Raw genomic sequence first — 24072 nt, 5'->3', positions numbered from 1 at the left:
GGTTTGCAATCATATGAGAAAAATATTGGTTTGTATTGTATCTGTTCAGCACAACCATGCTGGTACATAATATCATGTACTATCAGGACTATCAGATTTTCCAGTGCAGGAAGAGAGAAAACAACAACAGTGGCTGAGAAAGCCATTTTCACTGGGTGAGTTCTTTTCAAACTTGGAGTTTTTTTGCTCCTGAGTGGTGGGCTTTTGTGAGACACTGGGGTGGAGTCAGCAGCCTAGCTGTTTTTAATTGATTTCAGAGGCTTTCACCACCATAGATCGAACAACCTGTATTCCAGAGGACTGGGGCCTTGCCATTATTGTGCCTATTTTTAAGAAAGGTGATCAGCATGATCCTGGAAACTACAGACCCATTAGTCTCCTAAATGTCATTAGCAAGCTTTACGCATTACATCTCTTAGAAAAGCTTCAAACCTGGTTTATAGAAGAAGGTATCATCAAAGATGAGCAGGCTGGATTTAGAAATAATTGTTCCACAGCTGATCATGCCCTGGTTCTTCATCTTCTGGCCTGGGAGGGAGTGAAAGGACAGGCCCAACACCATTGGGCCTGAAGAGGGAGAGCCCTCCCCTCCCTCCTTCCAACTGACATCTGGCCTTAGAGGGAGAGAAAGGACAGGCCCAACACCATCGGGCCCGGCCTTGAAAGAGCCCTCCCTCCAGTCCATCTGCCTTGATCCAGGCCTCAGAGGGAGAGAAGAATGTTGGACCTGATCCCCTCCCCCCCACCATTCTCCTTTTCTGTCATGTCTTTTTAGATTGTAAGCCTGAGGGCAGGGAACTGTCTATTATCCCCTCTGTTGTAAGCCGCCCGGATTCCCAGTGATTGGGTGGCATATAAATAAATCCTATTATTATTATTATTATTATTATTATTACTAACGCCCTGAATCCTAGCCCACCCTTCTAAGGTCTTGAGAATTCTAAAATCTGATGTATGATTGAATAACTCCTGGGCTTTGGTGGCAAAGGCTAAGGATGATAATTTGTTCCTGTGGTGTTAGACCCTTGTCGTGTAAATGAACACAGAATTGCAAACAGTGTTCTACAAGTACAGGCCACTCGTGGCTTAAACTATGCACAATATGAAACTTGTCAAAGGCCTTGCAAGCCTTCCCATAACTGGACCGTGTGTTGTCAGAAAGCAAAGCACATATCACCTTTGCCACCTCACCCTTCCAATCGTCCAAAGCTCTTCCAGCAGAACTGCCAGGTGGAGATCTGCCTCTGGAGCCAACTGTCTGAAATGACACATCTGTCAACGGTGAAGGCTGTCAGAAATTTTGTTATCAGTCCCCTAAGACATGAAAGGCCATGAACAGGATGTTATACATCAAACACTTCAGCGACTGCCCAAATATGCACTGCAACCACTATTGGAAAGAATTCCAAAAAGGTGAGATCTGAGGAAAGGCCATCTATCCAATCATGAGGCCATACCTGTGCGCACCAGTAATTGTTAAAATACACCCCAAAGCCAGTCGAACCTGCTGCATTCTCAAGAGACTTGCAAGGCTCCCCAGAACAAATTAGCTTACAGTTGTAAACTGCTTATACACTGCTTAGGCAGTATGAAGTGGTATATAAATGAAGCTTGTTTGCTTGTTTGTTTAAAATGTCTCTCCAGAAAGACACACCATTGAAGGATTCCAGGAATGAGAGCCAAACTTGCAAATCTTGTTTGGTCTCAATAGTCACCCGTATCCTATGATACAGTTGAGAAACACCAATTGCTCAAACGTCTAAGGCCCGGCCTGGTGCAATTATCCTACAGGCAAATTTCAAGTAGCCAATCAATTCCTGGAACTCTTGAAGAATAGCTTTACGCATATGCAGAAACCTATGAATTCTCATCCTAATGTTGGTTATTTTGTCTTGAGAAAACTTAGAATACTAATTAATAGTGTCAATTTCAATGCCCAGAAACATTAGACAGGTAGAAGCACCCTCAGTTTTCTCGTGGGCAAGTGGGACTCCTAGTTTATCAGCAAGAAGTGCAAATTGTTGCATTAAGAATTGGCATTGACCAGATTGTGCCGTCCCTACAAAGAGAAAATTGTCTAAATAGTGAACCACTCCCTGTAATCCAGATTGTGTACATATTGCCCATTCCAAAAACATACTAGGCTTCAAATGCTGAGCAGATTATAGAACCCAATAATTCAAAATCCTGTGGGTGTACTGGCAACAATCTGAATGCAGACTTAATATCACACTTTCCAAGTTCAACAGTGAAACCTTTACTACGTACAGTGGCCAGAGCCGAATCAAAAGAGGTATATCGCACAGAGCAGAGCTCTTGTGGGATAGAATTGTTAATTAAATCACCCTTTGGAAATGACAAATGGTGAATTAACCTATATTCACCTGGTGCCGTCTTGGGGACAATGCCCAAAGGAGACACCTTAAGATTAGGAACCGAAGGTCAAGAGAAGGGTCAACAACTCGCCCTTCATCAACTTTCTTCTGAATCTTAACTTTAAAAACATATTCTAAACTCAAAACTGACTGTAAATTCCTTGAATAATAAGGTCTCGACCGTGGCCTGAATTAAATGCTCTCCTAGCACAGAATCTAATTCACCAGCAGGTGTGGCAGTGTAACTAACCTGCGGCAAAGACTGATTGCCTGGCAAAACTTGTTGGGTCATGTATGAAGCTGGTATGTCAACATAAATAAAAGCTAACAATGGGGTATGATATGTCAGTCCTCCAGATGGAACATATTGAGGTTGTAATGCTCCTTGTGTGAATTGTGATACATTTGATGCGTCAGTAACTGTGTGTTAGGTGGTATCCTATAGGCAGATGTATTCCAACCGCCCAATGGCCACATCTGTAACCAATCTACAACATCAATTTGTGGCACCAAATAGACAAGATGAGTACCTAAACTAGATGCAACCTCCTGGCCAGAGGATGCTGAGGGAGCTGACTCTGCCGTTGCCTGAGCAACCACCTCTTCATCTGCCAATTCTCGACTTTGGTCCTGATAGCTTCAACAGTAGTTTCCATGCTTGCAAATATTGTTATTATTATGCTTATCCCTTGGTATTCTCTTTGCAAAATCCCTCCACATGGGTTTGCTTGCTCCTTTCTGGGTTGAGACACAGTGTGCATGCATTTTCCCTGTTCTGTGGCCTTGTCTTCTGGTAGTTTCCATGTTTGCAAATATTGTTATTATTATGCTTATCCCTTGGTATTCTCTTTGCAAAATCCCTCTGCATGGGCATTAACTTTACTTGTTCTTGTTCTTCATTTTAAATATTGTATATGTTCCCATTTTGTTTTTTACTTCAAAATATAATGTTTGCAGTGTATGTAGGAATTATTTCTTATTTTTTATTTATTTAATTTTTTAAAAAATTATTTAATTATTTATTTTCGGGCTTCAGCCGAAGGAAGGGACTGAGGAGGAGAGGCCAGGCACACGCTGCCTTCTCATTGCGGGGCTTCGGTGGAAGCTCCGCCCCCGGCATACGGCTCCACCCCTGGAGGGTGGAAGCTCTGCCCCGGCGTGTGGCTCCGCCCCAGAGGGTGGAAGCTCCGCCCCCGGCTTCGGCCCCCCAGTTGTCTGAGGGACAGCAACCCGGCCCCTGGCTCAAAAAGGTTGCCTACCCCTGGTCTAAACTCTATCCAGCCATGCGGGAAGGAGAATGGTGCATGCATACACAACATTGTTATAATAATTTAATTAAGACATTGCACAGAAAAAAAAAGTTTAAAATATGATTTGTTTTGTGTATGGTGATGTAACTCAAGTCACTTTATTCATAAATGAATCTAATGTACTGTGATAAATATGATTTGCTTTGGGTATGGTGATGTAACTCAAGTCACTTTATTTATTCTAAGTGCTAAATTATATAACTATCCCGTAACTAATATGCTTATGTGTATGTATGTGTATATATATATAAGCACATACACACACACACCTATACACACACAAACATATATATACTTATAAAAGGTATGATTGAACTTGAGGCTGAGAGAGTGTTCCTAAAATGGCTGACAAAGCTTGTGGAACAAAATAGCCATCCATGCTTGCATAGAACAAATGTGTGGAACTGCTGATGTGATTTGACTTGAAGCTGAGAGAGTGCCACACAAAATGGCAGCCAGAGAGTCTGATTAACAAAATGGCTGCCGTGAACAAGCTGGCACCAGGCAGCAGAAAAATGGCAGCAAATTAACCAAAATGGCCACTGAGAACCACTAACAGGCCGAGACCAAAGACGCTAGGCCCTGTGAGGCCCAGCACCTGGTGGGCCCAAAACACTGGGCTCAGTTCAGCCCCAAGAACATCACAGGCCCCAAAACACAGGGCCACGTGCAACCCAGGCACATAGCACCAGCAACACACAGCCTAAGACTGGGCACGAACACAGCTGCCCGGCACATGCCTCCTGAGCCTCCCGCTACAATTCATGCGGCTAGAGAGCCAAAACAGGACAAAATCATGTCCCGCCGAGAGCAAGAAGGAAGCAGGCCAAAGAGCGAGCCTGAGCCATGCTGGGGGAAGGAAGAGCCAATGTGGAGAAACTCAAGGCCTGGGCTGGGAGGAGGAGGAAGAGAAGAAGGTAAGACCTGGGGAAAACTCAAGGCAAGAACTGGGAGGAGGGAAAACAAGGTCGGGGGGGAAGGCAAAGCAAGAGCCAGTAGGAGGAAGAAGCAAGACCCAGGGAGAACTCAAGGCAAGGGCTGGAAGGAGGAGGAAACAAAGCCCAGGGAAAAGGCAAGGCCCAGGGAGAACTCAAGGCAGGGGCTGGAAGGACTGAAGGAGGAAACAAGGCCCAGGGAGAGCTCAAGGCAAGGGCTGGAAGGAGGAGGAAGCAAGGCCCAGGCAGAGCTTGAGACCTGTGCTGGGGAAATCAAGGCTCCAAGTGTCAAAACCTCTTCCAACAAATAACTCAAAAACTTAGCCACAGAAGGTTCTGACGACAACTCTGCTTCCCTGCTTCGTGGAAAAGAAGCAGGTTGCAGGGTGTACTGTTTGACACCACTTTAACTGCCATGGTTCCATCCTACAAAATCCTGAGATTTTATATTTTGTGAGGCACCAACATGCTTAGGCAGAAGCCCTAAAGACTTTACAAAACTACAAATCTCAGAATTCCATAGCAGTGAGCCATTGCAGTTAACCACTGTCAAACCGCATTATTTCCACAGTGCTGATGCACCCTCTGTGTGCTGTTTTAGTATGCATAATGTATTTTAAACATTAAAATATTTTTAACATTTTTAACATTAAAATAAAAAAACACTAAAAATACACTCTGCATACTAAAACACCACACAGATCCTATATAAGAAGAAAGGTGGGATGCAATTTAAATAGACAACTAACTAAATAAATAAAGTGAATAAAAATAGTTGGTTTAAGACAACCTGTGCTAGTTCCAAATTATTTATCTCATCCATTTAGTGTGAAGCAAAATCTTATCCAGTTTCTAATGGCATCATCATACTCAGAAAGTGGTGACCTATAATCTTGTGAGCGAGACAAAATGGCCTGTGCATTACTAGGTTTTGTAAGATGGTTGTTGCAATCAGAATGAAGCTGCACTTTATTTGGATACTTGATGATGCCCTCCTGTTTAATGAGATTAAAGATTTAAAGCAAGATTAAGGGTTAGTGTTAGATAAAAGGGATATTCTGTTTTCAAATTTAATGCACAGACAGACCAGTGAGGTCAGCAGGAAGTTAAGCTCCTCTCAGTCTGCAAGTGCTTCAGATTTCTTTCATGGTGCATTTCTGACTGCACTTTCTTAGCTAAAAATGATGAGAAAATGTTTACTGCTATCAATAGCCCTGGTGTGTTGCAACATCCATACTGAGGGTGTATTGCAGTCTACACTGGTGCTGGATATGGCCAAGCTTCTACTGGATAATTACTGCTTTCCTGAAAATCTGGTTGGAATGCAAGAAGGCATTGAACAAGCCATCAAGAATGGAGAGATCCTGGACATCTCAGATTCAAACCTTTTAGCAACTGTTCTGACAGCTGGAGTGCAAGGAGCCTTGAATGACCGACGCCTTGTGATCTCTTATGAGCCCACAGCTACTGCTGCTCCCAAGCAAGTAATGGAGGCTTCTTTAACACCAGAGCAGCATTTAAGTCTTATCCAACATACAGTGAAGTATGAAGTGCTGGATAACAATGTGGGCTACCTAAGGATTGACTACATAATTGGCCAGGAAATTGTGCAGCAGATTGCTTTTTTCCTGGTAGAAACAGTATGGAAGACCTTGATGGGGACATCAGCTCTGGTATTAGATCTGCGCTATGCTACTGGAGGGCAAGTTTCAGGCATTCCATTCATTATTTCTTATTTATACAATGAAGACAAACTGCTGCATGTAGATACTGTGTACAATAGGCCTTCTAATACCACTGTGGAAATCTTGACCTTGCCAAAGGTCTTGGGTGTGAGGTACAGCAAAGACAAGGATGTAATTTTGCTGATAAGCCAACACACCACAGGTGTGGCTGAAGATGTGGCCTACATCCTCAAACAAATGCATAGGGTCATAATAGTGGGAGAGAGATCAGCAGGAGGCTCCTTGGACATCCAGAAATTGCAGATTGGCAATTCCCAATTCTATATGACAGTTCCTGTATCACGTTCTATGAGCCCATTAAGTGGCAGTGGACAAAGCTGGGAAGTCAATGGGGTGATGCCATGTGTAGCCATCTCAGCGGAGCAAGCTCTGGATAAAGCCTTGGCCATTCTTTTACTACGCAAGACTATTCCCAGTAGTATGAGCTATTTGATGGATGTTGTAAAGAACAACTACTCCATGTTAGAACGAGTCCCCATACTGCTGCAGCACCTCTCCACTTTTGACTATTCTTCTATCTTATCAGCAAAAGACCTGGCCTCCAAACTCAATACTGAACTACAGACCATATCTGAAGACCCACGCCTCTTCTTATGGGTTCCTGCCTCAGGTGAAGTTGTAACTGCACAAACCAATGTGCAGATTGCCATGGGATCTGACTTGCCTTACAATGAACAGTTCATGAAAGCCCTAGTAGCTACCGTATTCAAGGTGTCTATATTACCGGGCAAAGTGGGTTACATGCGTTTTGATGAGTTTGCTGATGCTACAGTACTGGTAAAGCTAGGGCCATACCTTCTCCAGCAAGTCTGGGAGCCACTACAAGCAACTGATAATTTGATCATAGACTTGCGCTACAACCCTGGTGGCCCATCATCAAGTGCTGTGCCAGTCTTGCTCTCTTACTTCCAAGATCCCTCTGCTGGCCCTGCACACTTTTTTACCATCTATGACAGACGCACAAACCAGACCAAGGTTTTTAACAGCAGAGCTGAGATGTTAGGCAAGCCCTACGGGGCACAGCGTAACATCTATTTACTCACTAGCCACCACACAGCTACAGCAGCTGAAGAATTTGCATACCTTATGCAGTCCCTTGGCCGTGCCACCCTGGTTGGTGAGATTACTGCCGGCAGCTTGTCTCACACACACACTTTTTGCATCCTAGAGTTAGAAGGAGTGGGTTGTAGGCTTCTTATTAACATACCTGTCATCACTTTCATTGACAATCATGGAGAATGTTGGCTTGGAGGTGGGGTGGTACCAGATTCCATTGTACTAGCTGATGAGGCTCTGGAGAAGGCAGGAGAAGTGATGAAATTCCATAAGGGCATGGGAGCACTTATTGAAAGAATTAGACACTTGCTTGAGGCTCACTATGCCATACCTGAAATGGCTAGACGAGTCAGTGGCATGTTAAATTCCAAGTTGGCCCAAGGTGGGTATCGTACAGCAGTGGATTTTGATACACTTGCCTCTCAGCTGACCAGTGACCTTCAGGAAACCTCTGGAGATCACCAGCTGCACATATTTCACAGTTATGTTGAGCCTTCCCCAGAGGAGCAACTTCCAAACAAAACTCTCACCCCTGAGGAGCTGAGCTTTATAATTGAAGCTCTCTTCAAGGTGGATGTGTTGCCAGGCAATGTGGGATATCTGCGCTTTGACATGATGGCTGAGGCAGAGACAGTGAAGACCATTGGGACACAATTACTTCACATGGTTTGGGACAAACTAGTAGAAACAGATGCTATGATAGTTGATATGCGCTACAATACTGGCAGTTACTCTACTGCAGTGCCCATCTTTTGTTCCTACTTCTTTGATGCTGAGCCCCAGCAGCACCTCTACACAATCTTTGACCGTAGCAGCTCTCACAGTACTGAAGTGTGGACTTCAACACAAGTTTCAGGCAAACGTTATGGCTCAACTAAGGATGTTTATATCCTAATTAGCCATGTGAGTGGGTCAGCTGCTGAAGCTTTTACTCGCTCTTTGAAAGACCTCCATCGTGCCACAGTAATTGGGGAGCCCACTGTTGGTGGCTCACTCTCTGCAGGTATTTACCATGTGGACAGTAGTCCACTATATGCTTCCATCCCCAGCCAGATTGTGCTCAGCCCTATCTCTGGCAAAGTGTGGAGCTTGTCTGGGATACAGCCACATGTTACTACCCAGGCTATTGAAGCCTTGGTCTCAGCCCAGAACATTTTTGTCTTGCGCACCAAACTGCTCAGTGTTCTGCAGACAGTGGGCAAACTAGTGGCTGACAACTATGCCTTTGCTGATATTGGAGCTACAGTGGCAGCCAAACTTGCTGACCATGCCAACAAAGAAACTTACAGAAAGATCAACAGTGAACTGGAACTTGCTGAAAAAATAGCAGCAGACCTAAAAGCTCTTTCTGGAGATAGACACCTGATGTTAACCCATATTCCTGAACATTTAAGGGACCAAATCCCAGGGATTGTGCCAATGCAGGTAAGTTCCTACTAATTGACTTACTAGCTATTGTTAGGAAGCCTTGTGAAATAGGAATAGAGAACTTAGGTGGATTTTTCCTCACTTGATCATAATTTCATATCAGACAATAAAAGTCAAGTATGCACAGTCTCAGGTCCTACAGTACTAGTAGAAACAGGATTTGTCCAGTCAAAATTTGCTGTTAATGTTGTTGTGTGTCTTCAAGGGATTTATTACTTATGATGACCCTGAAGCAAACCTACCACTGGGTTTTCTTAGGAATATTCATTTAGAGGGGGTTTGCCTTTGCTACCTGTAACATGTGTGGATTTTTTAAAGGTAAAAAGCAGTTGCAGTGGGACCAAGCAACAGAAAAACCATAGCAGGAAAATGTAAACCTTTCCACCTCCATGTTCCTGACAAACTTTATCTCTGTGAAGTTACTATTTATACTTTAACTGTATATCCTGCTCTGAACGGAAAATAATGGTGAGTTTCAGTGAATCCACAATAGGAAAAAAAAAATTAAATTCCCACTCCCCATCCCTGTGGAGTTACTATTTACTTTTTAACATGTACAGTCTTCCTGTCTAATTTGGTCTTCTGGAAATGTTTCCAGCCCAGGTTCAATCGTGACATCTTTAAGTGTAGCTGGGAAAGACTCCCACATCAGAAACCTTGAAAGCCACTGTTAGTACGGTGAATGACACTGAGCTAGACAATTCAATGTGATATAAGTCAGCTTCTATAAGATTTGGGGGCTATGGGGAGCTCTGATAAAAATTGCCACAAAAATTTTAAAAAAGGGAAGATTGATATCTCTTTCTTGAAAAGTCAGAAAGTGTAGCTGGCAGAGTTCTCATCATATTTCTGTATTATCTCTTATGTCAGAAAACACAGCTTGTGTTAAATTTTCTGCATGCCATACATGTGTTAAAACCTCTAAAAAGGACAGCCTTCTGGGAAACTGGCTATCATCTTGTGGATGCTCTACAGGACAAGACAGAAAAGGTTATATCCTGCCACAGAGATGAAGAGCATCAGCTCAGTCAGTGAAATTAGGTTCTTCCTTATTTCTTCTTTGTAGCTCTCAGAGTCTAAATTGAATAGTTAATCCCACTGAATCAACTAGGACTTGGTAGATCAGTACTTAAGCCTCATTTATTTATTTGATCTATTGTAGTCAAACTAACAAGAGGATTTAAGCCTAGAGACAAATTATACATCAGATGGAGCACAATATTTAAAAGTATTTAAGACAGTTATTTCTATTTTGAAAGAATAACAATTATATAGGGTCTTGATTCAGACAGTGCTCTCCCTCAAGATAAGGGCCCTGTGTCATGTTCCCCAATCTCCATTTGCCTCCCTCCCCCCTGCCCCATGCCATAAACTAAAGGATTCTTTAAGGAGCTCATAAGAGATTGTGCATGTCCATTTGGGTTTTAGATTTTTTTTTTGCTATAGTGCTAACAGAGAAGGAAGGGAGCTACATCACACACACTCAAAATAAAATAAAAGGGATGACTGCCTTTTAAAAACAGAAACGGGCACGGCAGCTATTGACAGATTATTCCCATTTCCAAATTACAACACAAATGCTTTGTTGTAGGAAAAATTAATTGGGGCAAATGTGATATTTAAATCATGTGCACAGTTGTAACTGTTCAGGTTTGTATAGTTGTACTGTTCAGGTTTGCTGAATATTAATGAAGCTCCCCTCCCCTTGGTTAGCCTAAATATAAAGTGGGGCTGGAGAATCTCAGGCCCTGAGGCTAAAGCCAACCCCTGGGCTTCCAGATGAACACCTCCTTTCCTCATTGATGCCATTCTTTTGTGGTGTCCCTGCTTTTGTATGGATTTTCCTCCCTCTAAAAACTTTAAAAGGTTGAAATGCTTCTTACAGTGCTCAGTTACTGTTAAGCTAAAATATCCTGATATTTTTGGCCCCATCCATTTGGAACCAACGAACACAAGAATGTGGCTTCATGAGAAGTCGAATTTAGAACCTTGGATTGAAAGTAGTTTTCCTACCATGGCTGTTAGGCAATATGAAATTGCTATTCTGCTCACTGCCTCATTAGGAATCTTTGTCTCATGTTGCTTCCACTGCTCAGCTCTCTGTAACCAAAACCATAACTGTCCTAACTGATTATTCCACCACTACAGTATCTATGTATCCTAAACCTATGTAGGTTCCAGGTTCTCATAGAGTGTAGTGTCTGAAAGTCCAGCTGAAAAAAATGATATTGAGAAAGACACTTGGCATGTCCTCATTCCATACTGCCACAAGGGTCTACACATGAGTGAGAAATTCTGAACAGTTCCAAACAGATTTTAGTTTTTAAGATTTGTGTCTTCCAAGTAATGAATCCAAGTTTAATGCTTTTTTTCACTGCTTTTTTTGTTCTCAGCAAACCCAGGACCCATTCAGAATGAAATCTAATTCCTGTAGAATAGACTTGTTTGAAAGTCTGTAGTGTCTAGCACTTGCAATATTTCAGTACAAGAAGCAGATTAATGTCCTTGCAGTTAACTCATTCCCTTGATCTCACAGCTTTCCACTGACTGCTTTTTGTAACATTATTTATTAAGGAGACTGGATGCATTTTGATTGCTTGCACATTTTTGTAATTTTTTGGTTGTCTCAATAAAGGTATTACTGAAATATGGATTTTGGAATTCATCTTATGGCATCTTACACCCACAGTGTGTTCAGCAATGGCTCCTCTTCAGCTTGGAGAGAAGTGAACAGTTGGGTGCCATAGGATCCTCGGCCCAGTGTTATTCAATGACTTGGATGAAAGAATAGGGGACATGGTTATCAGATTTGCACATAACACCAAATTAGGAGCAGTAGCTCCCCAGAGGAGAGGATCAGAATTCAGAATGACTTTAATAGATTAGAAAGCAGAACCAAAACTAACAAAATGAATTTCAACAGATCTGATCTGATCCTAACCAACAAGGATGACTTGGTTAATGGGGTGCAAGTGGTGGGATCATTAGGTGGAAGTGACCATCTTCTCCTGGAGTTTGTAATACAGTGGAAAGGAGAAGCCAGGCATAGTCAGACACGCATCCTAGACTTTAGGAGAGCGGATTTCAGTAAACTTAGAGAAGTATTGAGGGCAATTCCATGGTCAGAAATACTAAAAGATAAAGGAGTTCAGGACGGATGGGACTTTCTCAAAAGGGAGATACTGAAGGCACAATTTCAAACAGTTCCAGTGAGAAAGAAAAACGGGAGGTGTCTCAAGAAACCAGGATGGATGACTAAGGAACTTTCAACCGAGCTAAGTTTGAAACGGAATATGTATAAGAAATGGAAAAAGGGGGAAATCACAAAAAAGGAATTCAAAGAAATAGCAGGCATGTGTAGGGGTAAAGTCAGAAAAGCTAAAGCACAGAATGAACTCAGGCTTGCTAGAGAGGTTAAGAACAATAAAAAGGGCTTTTTTGGATATGTCCGCAGCAAAAGGAAGAAGAAGGAAACGGTAGGGCCACTGCGTGGAGAAGATGGCAAAATGCTAACAGAAGACAGAGAAAAGGCAGAATTACTCAACACCTTCTTTGCCTCAGTCTTCTCAGAAAAGGCAAAGGGTGCTCAACCTGAGGATAATGGAGCAGAGGACAGGATAGGGGCATTTCAGTACAGAATAAGTAAAGAGATAGTAGAGGAACACCTTATTAATCTAAATGAATTTAAGTCTCTGGGACCAGATGAACTCCATCCAAGGGTATTAAAAGAACTGGCAAATGTAATATCGGAGCCATTGGCAATAATCTTTGAAAACTCCTGGAAAACAGGAGAGATCCCAGCAGACTGGCGGAGGGCAAACGTTGTCCCCATCTTCAAAAAGGGGAAAAAAGAGGATCCCAACAATTATCGTCCAGTTAGTCTGACATCAATACCAGGAAAGATTCTGGAGCAGATCATTAAACAGAGAGTCTGTGAACATCTAGAAGGCAATGCCATAATCACAAAAAGTCAACATGGGTTTCAGAGAAACAAGTCATGCCAGACAAACCTGATCTCTTTCTTTGATAAAATTACCAGCTTGGTAGATGAAGGGAATGCTGTGGATATAGTATATCTTGATTTCAGTAAGGCCTTTGACAAAGTTCCCCATGACATTCTTGCAAACAAGCTTGTAAAATGTGGGCTAGACAAAGGAACTGTTAAATGGATCTGTAATTGGTTGACCGGCCGAACCCAAAGGGTGCTCAACAATGGCTCCTTTTCATCCTGGAGAAAAGTGACCAGTGGGGTCCCACAGGGCTCTGTCCTGGGCCCAGTGCTATTCAACATCTTTATCAATGACCTGGATGACAGAATTGGAAGCATACTTATCAAATTTGCAGATGATACCAAATTAGGGGGAATAGCTAATACCCCAGAGGACAGGATCAAGATTCAAAATGACCTGAATAGACTAGAAAGCTGGGCCAAAGCTAACAAAATGAAATTCAACACAGAGAAATGTAAGATATTGCACTTAGGGCGGAAAAATAAAATGCACAGATATAGGATGGGTGACACCTGGCTGAATGAAACAACGTGTGAAAGGGATCTAGGAGTCCAAGTAGACCACAAGTTGAACATGAGTGAACAGTGTGATGCGGCAGCTAAAAAGGCCAATGCTATTTTAGGCTGCATCAACAGAAGTATAGTGTCTAGATCAAGAGAAGTAATAGTGCCACACTATTCTGCTCTGGTCAGGCCCCACCTAGAATATTGTGTCCAGTTCTGGGCGCCACAATTCAGAAAGGACATTGAGAAACTGGAGCGTGTCCAAAGGAGGGCGACAAAAATGGTGAAAGGTCTGGAAACCATGCCCTATGAGGAACGACTTAGGGAGCTGGGGATGTTTAGCCTGGAGAAAAGAAGGTTAAGAGGTGATATGATCGCCCTGTTTAAATATTTGAAGGGATGTCATATTGAAGAGGGAGCAAGCTTGTTTTCTGCTGCTCCAGAGAACATGACCCGGAACAATGGATGCAAGCTGCAGGAAAAGAGATTCCACCTGAACATTAGGAGGAACTTCCTGACAGTAAGGGCTGTTCGACAATGGAATGCACTCCCTCGGAGGGTGATAGAGTCTCCTTCCTTGGAGGTCTTTAAACAGAGGCTGGATGGCCATCTGTCAGGGATGCTTTGATTTGGATTTCCTGCATGGCAGGGGGTTGGACTGGATGGCCCTAGTGGTCTCTTCCAACTCTATGATTCTATGATTCTAGGGAGTAATGTAAGGTACTGCACTTAGGGTATAAAAATGAAATGCATAGATGGGGGACACCTAGATTAACAAGACTACATGTGAAAGGGATCTAGACCACAAGGTGAACATGAGTCAACATTGTGATGTGACTGCTAAAAAGGCCAATGCAATTTTCCAGCGATGGAGGTGGAAACATCCTATAACATGGGTCAATTGAATCTCTTGCTCCGAAATAGGCAGGAAAACCAGACTTGAAGGAGTCGCCACCAGAGGGAGCAGCCCCCACCATCCCTCAGTCTTTTTCCTACCTCGCTCCGAGTAGGCTGTGTTTTTCCTTTTCTCCTCCTCCTTTGTCGTAAAGACTTTAATATTTCTTCTAATATTTCTCCTGTTCTTCTTATATTCATGGTCTGTTCTCTCTTCTTTACAACTACTGTACCTGCAAAACCAGCAATGTTTTCTTTAGTCTTGCTCTATTCTTTTGACTTTCTAACGGCTGAAACAAATACAGACAGTGAGAGACAGTTCAGAAGCTACTGTGTTGTAAGCCAACTAGGCCAAACTCCAGCATTAAAGAACAAGAAGATAGCCCAGCCATGTCTGGCTGAAGGGACTAAAGGCCAGAGAGCCCAGGTGCAGCCAGAGGAGGGAGATCCCTCTGTCCTTGACTAGATGCGCTCCTCTTCAATCTCCACCCTGGCAAGGGGTCTGCGCAATGAGATGGACATCCTGAAAGGAATTGGCTTGGTGGAGGAGGGATATTCCCTGTCCTTAACCAAATGATGCCACACCACAGTCACCAACCCCAGATGGGGTTTGGCTGGTGAGATGGACACCTGAGAAGACCTTGGCATGGCCGGAGGAGAGATATCACCTGTCCTTGGCCAGATCGTGCCCACTGCAGACATCAAACCTGGCAAGTGGTTTGGACAGTGAGAGAGAGATATGAGGCAGATTTCAAGAGGTGAGTGATTATCCTACTTCTAATCCTATGTTTGTGGGTTAAGATTTACCCCAGAAGTTTGTTCCTGCCTTGCATTGCCAGTTTTCAATGAGATTTCAGTGACCTCAGAAGTGCGAGTGGAGAGTTTGTTTCTGGCTTGCATTTCCAGTTTGCAAGAGACCTCAGTTGCACAGAAGTGCGAGTGGAGAGTTTCCCTCCAAAACCAGCTGCCTCTTCCTCTCCATCCTCCATGATCCACTCGGACGGAAGGGATCAGAGAGGGTTATAGAGAGTCTTGCCCGTCTGTCCCATCATCCTCTTTGGGAGAATTTGTCTAAACAATTTATTTGTTGTGCTTCCCTTAAGGTGTGGCAGCCATTTTGATTAAGGACAGCAAATCAAATGAACAAAGGCCTGCTGCCTCTGATCCAGTCTGTCTCTGTTAAAACAAAAGAAAATATTAACTAGAGTTCATTCATCAGAAGAGGAATGTGATCTGGAAAAAGAAAAAAAAACACAACTAAAAATGGGGGCCTTTCAGTAGTTCCTGAAAGCTCCTGAAATCTCTTAGACTTTTGGGGTCTGATGATCTTTTATTATTATTGTATTTGTTTTTATGGTATTATTGTATAAGACAATTAATATACTGGAGTTTCATGAGAACTCTGACCAACTAAAGCTGGAGGATCCTGATCTTCCTCAAGGGAAGGATTTTCCTCCCCTCTCCAAGTCTGGGCCTTCAACACCAAATACTCCATTTTCATGCAGATTTTATGAAGGTCATAAAGCCTCCATAGCTTGTTATTGTGAGATGAAATCCAATAGCTCTGAGTGTGTTGTGTGTGTATAGTTACAGCTCACCTCAATTTGTCATGGGAATCAACAGATCCCACTTGTGGTTGCCAGAGTGTGGCCTACAGCGCTTGTTAAAAACAAACAAAAAACACTTGATGTCAGATGAAGTTTTGCCACAACATTAACAAATGATTAAAGGTAGTGGCTACTTCAGGAGACACTAGCCTAAATGTGATTCGATACAATCCAAGGCCACAACTGGTTTAGATCCAGTACAAGGGCAGATTTGACTAAAGAATTGACACATAGATGCCCATTACAAACAAAATCTGACATTTACTGTACACCTGTTACTGGAGACAAATTGTTTAAAATAAAGCCTCTTGGCTGAGACTAAGGATAAAAACAAAACCTTACCATCTTTTATTTAAAAAAAGGTTATTTCCTATAAAACATTCCTCAAATGAAGAATGAGAACAGGGCCCCGACTTTCCTCTCTTGTCTAAATATGACAATGGGTAGCCTTTAGAGATGAAGATGGCTCTGATGCAGGGACTCCATCTTCTGACAGGCTTCTTCTGACTGAGCATTATGCAGTGTTACTACACAATGTGGTTAAGATTGTATTTTCGAGGCCACCCCTCCACTCCAATTAGTCTACAAGAAACGGTCTTGATTTGCCACAAGGCAAAGGTGACTTTTCTTAGACCAGGGCCTTCAATCCTAGAGACACTCCTCAGAGCTGTCTTCACAAAGGTATCAGGTAAGAGTGGGTTAAACCTGCCACATTACACCTAAATCCTGTGTCTGTTAATAAGCTTTATCATTTACCTTGACAGGTAATGGCAAAACTGCAAATCTAACTGATGGATGACTCAGTATAAGCCCTGGGTTTCTCCCATTTATACTCAAGCTTGACAAGACACACATTCCCTCTCTCTTTTACACACATACATATACATACACTGATGAAAGAACAGATGTGGTGCTTAAAAGGTCACAAACATCATCCTCTTTGGCAATTAGGGCTGCTTCAACTATATCATTTTATCAAGGGCCAACCTTAAGTGGGCTAAAGATTTTATGAGATCCCTCATAATCAGGTTAACATAAAATTATGTCAAGACAACCTACAGACTACTCAAAGTGGCTGCTTTCTCAGCTGATGCCAGGCCAGATGTAATACAATGTGACAAAAGGCCACAGGCAGCCTCTATGTTGGTCAAGAGGCAGATTTTAAATAAAAACAAGCAAATAAACAAAACGCTGGCATGTAGATGCCTGTTCTAAACAAAATTTGATAATTTGATTGGTGATAAACTCTTTCAACAATCACTGGATCCAATATTGATAGAAATTAATGATAAGGGAAAATCATTTGCTTTTTCACATAAAAATAAAAAAGAGGTCCCTTCATCAGGGACAATCCTCCTTTTCTCCCTGTAGATACAGTTATGGTGCTTGTTCTACAAGAAATAACAGGTTTGGCAGACAGTGGTCTTAGCTTAGTTACCAACCTTACTAGTAGTCCCAGGCACTGCTTCATCTGAACCTACAACAACAGTGTCAGAGACAATACCTATCTTGTCAAACAATGAGAGAAATAGCCTCAGTCCTGGCTGATTGGTGCTAAAGGGTGGGAGGAAGACTGCAGTCTTTCTTTCATCTTTGATAAGAAATTCAACAGACCTATGGGTCCTCTGAACTCTAAAAAATTGCTTGGATATACTTCTATACCATTCTCATCACTATTTCATTGCTTCCTCAAGATAAAGGCAAAGAATAGTTGACTGATACTAAAAGCCACAAAACTTAAAAAAAAAAAAAACAATATTGGGGCCATAAAAAACTATACTATTTTTATAAAAACAAAAGAGGCTTGTTCCAGTCTTCTTTAATTCTACATTTAAAACAAACAAAAACAAAATTTAGAGTGTGGCGCTAGAGCTAAAATGGGTCAATTGGTTTATAAAAAACAGGTTCAGACTGGAGATTTTCCAGAAAATCCTGGAGGCACTTCAGCTCTATGATTTTGTGTGTCCCTGTTCTCAGTTGTAGTTGCTTCTGCATCCCAATCCACCTACCTCATCACAATTATCTTTACATTACTTACCAGGGTAAGCTTTTCCATACAAGGCTCTACGATCTGTTGTCTGTTGTTTTCTTCAGTGACACTACACTGATAGGGACACATTGAAAATAGTGAGACCTTCATTTAGACCCATAACTTCACAATGTCCTGATCAGATCTGATTCTCTTTCATAGGATATAATAGATGTCGAGTTGTGCTTTACTTCCTATTCAGACATGGTTTTCTGCTAACTCATGAAAAGAACAACCTAGTTCCATTTCAGAACGTACAACACTTTGGAGTGGTTGTAGACACGTTGCTGAAGAGAGTCTACCTGACCAAACAAAGGGTAAGACCCATGAAGAACACCTTCAAGTAGGTAGGTTGTTCCCAGTTATCTGACCTAGTGTTACTGGCACACCTACAGTGCCTGATCTGCTTCACTTAATAGTTTGCAATAAATACGAGGAGCATAGAGTGGTTTCTCTAGCTATTTCAAAGATAGATGGCACAAATAAATCACCTGTTCTGACATATAACAAATAAGTTCAAACCCCCTTGGTTCTTGCCACCAATTGAGAATGATTGTTTGATTTGGGCCCTGCTGGACTTCGAAGTAATGGTTGAGGCCAATTTAGGGCTAAGGTAATCATTTGTTACTCCCAATAAACAAAATACATAATAATAAAATAAGATCAACAATCTCTAACCCACAATATAAACTGGCTTGAGCTACATCCAATAGTGTTTGTTTTCCACTACAACTACTAACAGCTTAATTCTGATTCAAGTTGACAAGTTAACATTAAAGGTTCATGTGAACCAAAGGACTGACCCAATTCAGATCACTGATGACAAAACCAACATTTCTAATAAATGATTTCAGCATCTTTTTGTCACAATCAAAAAAGGTGTTGATTAAATTGTGGCTTATCTTGGATGCATTTTAACATTCTACAATAAAATTAAGATACCTGTATCTGTGTTGTGATCAGTTGTTGATCACTCCATTTACAGTGCAGCTACTTCCTCTGCATTAACAATAATCACATCCATCTAACATGAATGTAGAACATGGCATGGCCTTCATCTTCCACATTTACATGCCACCACTGTTGGGTTGCCTTGAATCAAAAGAGGCTTCCTTTGAAAGACACATCTTGTGGTTGTCACATACGTGATATACCTCGGTTCACCCACCCATTGGTTGGGGAGCTTTGGTAAGCCCCATGTTATAGGCTGTTTTCACCTCCATCGCTGGAAAAAGGAACACTGGGTCTTATCTGCGATATGTTCATTTTCAGTGATGTAGCTGGGAATATCCTCCCCACCCAGAACTGATGAGACTGTTTCCCTTGGCTCTGCAAGGGTGGTTGTTAGTTATTTTTAGTTTGACTTTATGATAGTTTCAATTTATCATACTTATATTTGCATTGATAGCTCTCTGAGTTTGTTTTCTATCCTCGGCTATAATATTGACTGAGGGATGGTGGGGGTAGCTCCCTCTGGTGGTGACTCTTTCAAGTCTGTTTTTCCTGTCAGGATATAGCAGAGTATCTGACGTATCTGGAAGCGTGTCTTCAGCCCTCAGCAAAGGTAACAGCGGATAGTTGTCTTCCAGAAATGATGGAATGTAGGTCACCGGGAACTGTCCAGCTTATCACCAGGCTTCTGATGATTAACAACAGACAAGCCAAACTCCCGAAAGTGCTTATCTTTATTTACAAGTGCAAACCAATTATCCAACGTGATTTTTACTACAGTGGTGCCTCGGGTTACGAAATTAATTCGTTCCGCCATTCCTTTCGTAACCCGAAAATTTCGTAACCCGAAACACTTTTCCGTTAGCACTGGAAAGCCTATAGCTGCACTTTGCAGCATTTGAATTTCGCGCCGAAATGAATTTCGTAACCCGAAAAATATTTCGTAACCCGAAACAGTTTTTGCCAATCCAACTTTTTCGTATCTCGGAAATTTCGTAACCCGATCATTTCGTATCCCGAGGCACCACTGTATACAGAACTAACAATCCACTCCTCTCACAAAACCCAACACCAATTACCGGAAGCCTCTGAGTTTATATAGACACAATGCCATGCGGTCCTAAAACCCAGCCTCTTCTGTTCATGGCTGTTATCAGTTTCCTGTGCCACCCAGAAAACTGTTCCCTTGTCTAAACAGACACATGTTCATCTTACAGGATTCCTGCATGCAGGCAGTAGAATGACCTTGTACACTCTGTGTTGCTGTGCTCAGCAGCTGAAGCTCATCAGCTTCGTCCCCTGGCTGCTGATTGCTCATGGTCACCACACATCTAAACATTTCTTGTTAGCTTTTAACGCTTAACAATTCCTGCCTATTTCGGAGCAAGATATGAAATTTAATATAGGATATTCCCACCTACATCGCTGAAAATGAGCATATCACAGGTAAGACCCAATGTTCCTTTTTAGGCTGCATCAGTATAAAAGTATAGTGTCTAGATCAAGAGAAGTAATAGTTCCACTGTATTCTGCTTTGGTCAGTCCTCACCTGGAATATTGTGTCTAGCTCTGGGCACCACAGTTCAAAAAGGACATTGAGAAACTGGAGCATGTCCAAAGGAGGGCAACTAAAATGGTGAAGGGTCTGGAAAACCATGTCCTATGAGGAACGACTTAGGGAGCTGGGGATGTTTGGCCTGGAGAAGAGAAGGTTAAGAGTTGATATAATAGCCCTGTTTAAATATTTGAAGGGGTGTCATATTGAGGCTAGAGCAAGCTTGTTTTCTGCTGCTTCAGAGAATAGGACTCGAAGCAATGGATTCAAACTACAGGAAAAGAGATTCTACCTCAACATGGGGAGGAACATTAAGAGCTATTTGACAGTGGAACACACTCCCTCAGAGTATGATGGAATCTCCTTCTTTGGAGGTTTTTAAACAGAGGCTGGATGGCCATCTGTTAGGGTTAATTTCATTGAGAGTTCCTGTGTGGCAGGAGACTTTTATCAAATCCAAACACAAATCCATCAGTGATCAAGAAGTCTCCATGGTTTTGCAACAGGAACATTGATATTGATCAGGAACTGCATTGTAGCTGCAACAGGGGAACCATGAAGAGTAGTTTGTGAACTGGGACCTCCAACCAAGGTAAAACAATTTTTTTTCTTTTTAAATTTAGACTGAATTTGTATGTTTTACCTCTACACCACCAAAATGTTCCAGATGCAAAACCATGGAGACTTTTTGAATTAGTGCACTCCCTTAAATTATGGTACTGCATCAGACCACATTGGTGGTAAATTCTAAGTAATTTACAGTGTGAACTATGCTGGTCACTTTGGGGCCAGGTAGGAATTTTTTTCTTCTTCTTTTTTGCCTACCCTACACTGTATCGGGGGGAGGGCACTGTAAATTGGAGTGGGTGGTGTCTGTAAATAGGTTGTAAAGGTTTCCTCTTTGACAAGGTTGTCAAATTGCGTCCGTTAGTAAGGCAAAGAGCCAGCATTGTCAAAAATGTGATCATGTGGCCAGCATGACTGCACAGAACGCTGTTACGTTCCCACTGAAATGGTACCTATTTATCTACTTGCACTTTTACATGCATTTAAACTGCTAGGTAGTCAGAAACTGGGACTAGTGACGGGAGCTCACTCAATCACATGGCATTTGGGCCTTGAATTGCTGACCTGCTGATCTTGCAATTATCAGAGCCAGCATCTTAACTTCTGAGCCACTGTATTCTAAGTGCCTCAGTATAAATCCCATGGTTCCATAGTACAGTCGGCCCTTCTTATACACGGATTTTTTATACACAGATTTAAGCATACACGATTTGAAAATGTTCCAAAAAAGTATAAATTTACCTTGATGTTCCATTTTTTATTAGGGACACCATTTTGCTATGTCATTATACTTAATGGGACTTGAGCATACATGGATTTTGTTATACACGGGGGATCTTGGAACCAAACCCCAGCGTATAACAAGGATCCACTGTATGACTGATAAAATGGTATAGTTATAATTGTGCAGTGTGAATACATTATCTGTTGCTCTAACAGCTTGACCCTTTTAACTAACATGATTATAGCCATAAAAAATAACGCCTGTAATCTATTTTCTGCTATTCCTAATCAGCTGCCAGCTGTTTTCTCTTTTCAGTCTCCCATTTGTGGTCCTCCCTGCATGTGAGGATCATGAGCCCTCTCAGTAATGTATTTCTTAGTATTTTACACACATACAGACATACATTTCTCCTTCTAAACTGGCTTTTACTTAGCCTATCATACAGTTTGCAAAACTGTCTGGAAACTGCAAAAAACCTGCTTGTCTTGTGGATGATTATGCTATACTGGGAATGTGGCTAAGAGATGTTCCTTCCTCCTCCTCCCCCAATAGTAGGATGGATTTATTAAAATTATTATTTATCTTATTAAGAAGAGTACATCATTTTAAATAATTGGCTTAATCAAGTTTACAGTTTTAAAATATATTATAAAATAAATTATTTCCCAAATAAGCATTCATCATGCTCAGTGGCTGCTATAACAAAGCATACTTCTTTGAAAATCAAAACTGCAACAACCACCTTTCTGCTGCCTAGGAACACTATCCAAAATATTTGGTTCTGCATCCGACATACCTTTAATACTACAATTACTAAGTTTATTGCAAGCTGCAAGAAAAGGGAACATAAAAATTTTGACTGATAGCTCTCACCCCTTCAGCAGTGTTGTCTAACAAAATAACACCTGTCCTTACAAATTCTTACTATGTATTGTTGATGTGCTGGAGGATTGTGCTTCCACATGTCTTCAGCAAAACATCTGAAGGATATCTCCATGAACACAAACAGTCACATCAACTCTGCTATCATGCTCTATTGTCGCTGGGTATGGATGTGACCCCACAGACTTGGATCAAAAGAGGGAACAGTTGTATGATCCTGAATCAGTCCTCTACAAAACAGTGGCTCACATTAATAAATGGATTCCATGAATCCATGGAATAAAGGATCCTTCCATTCACCTGTTGTGAGATATAAATCATTTAATGTCATGCCTTACTTGTCCTCAGATCAGCAGTAGTAAAACATTCCTCCACAAATGCATACGTCCTCCATTATTATCCTGATTTATGGCATACTGTAATTCATTCTTCTGCACAGAAATTAGTGAAACCCCAATCATGTCTGCTCAAAAACAGGTTCCATGGAGTTCTATGGCATTAATTACCAAGTAAATGTGTGAACGATAATGTACAGTATTTGACAAATGGGTGCATATCAGTTTAATTGCTCAGGCTTTAACATATTTATATTAAATTCAGATTTTCTTTCCAGTCAGGCTGTGTGTGTGTTTTAGACACTATGCTTATTGTGAAGGAAATGGTTACATAAGTGCGATACAGACTGCTTAAATGTGCCATGCTCCAACAACTGCATGCTACCTAACCCTAGTACACTTGGGGGCCGCCATGATTGTGCAGCTCTGCCCACATGTTGCACACGTCAGTGATGTTGCAGCTGTGTAGCGTACAAATGGCACTGTGCAGCTGTGATGCCACCATGCTGTTCTATGATGCTTTGCTGCATTGCAGCTGCACAACAAACAGGAGCTGCTTCTAAGTGCTCCTTTTTTGCTGTGCAGTGGTACAGCACCATTTGGTTGCGTAGCAAAGAGAGGTAGGCCCCAGCCTGCCTTTTGCAGGGAGTATGTACTGGGCAAAAGTTACAGTTCCAATTTAAAATTTTAAAATCCACTTTTTAAATTAAAAATCTCCGCATAGAATCATAGAATTATAGAGTTGGAACTCCCTGAACATTTCCTCATATGTTTTGTTCTCCACACCTGGTTGTCTTTCTGTGAACTTAGGCTAACTGGTCCTTCCTAAAATGAGATGCCCAGAAATGAACACAATACTTTAGATTAAGCCATCGATTTGCCCTGTCTGATCAATTGGTAATAATTTCTGATAGATGCAGAATGCAATTGGCACAGAGAAAATTGAGTACAGTGGTGCCTCGGGTTACGAAATTAATTCGTTCCGTGGCACCGTTCGTAACCCGAAAAGCCTTCGTAAGCCGAATTGCCATAGGCGCTAATGGGGAAAAGCCGCGATTCCGTGCGAAAAAGCCGAAAAAAGCACCAAAAGTTTTTTCGTAACCCGAAAAAACATTCGTAACCCGAAACAATGTTTTCCTATGGGATTTTTTCGTATCCCGAAAATT

The 24072-nt window shown here is 41.9% G+C and overlaps 1 protein-coding gene across 1 annotated transcript in view; it reads left to right on the top strand.

Annotated features, from left to right (window-relative positions):
• The first annotated feature begins 5801 nt into the window (after positions 1-5801).
• Positions 5802-24072, top strand: part of RBP3 (retinol binding protein 3) — a 37919-nt gene continuing 19648 nt past the window's right edge. The window contains exon 1 of the mRNA XM_042461156.1: positions 5802-8846. Coding sequence (XP_042317090.1) covers positions 5802-8846 — 3045 coding nt within the window. The remainder of the gene's footprint in view (positions 8847-24072) is intronic.

Source organism: Sceloporus undulatus, chromosome 3, assembly GCF_019175285.1.
Source record: "Sceloporus undulatus isolate JIND9_A2432 ecotype Alabama chromosome 3, SceUnd_v1.1, whole genome shotgun sequence".
Classification (NCBI taxonomy): Eukaryota; Metazoa; Chordata; class Lepidosauria; order Squamata; family Phrynosomatidae; genus Sceloporus; species Sceloporus undulatus.
This window is presented reverse-complemented; position numbering and strand designations above follow the sequence as displayed.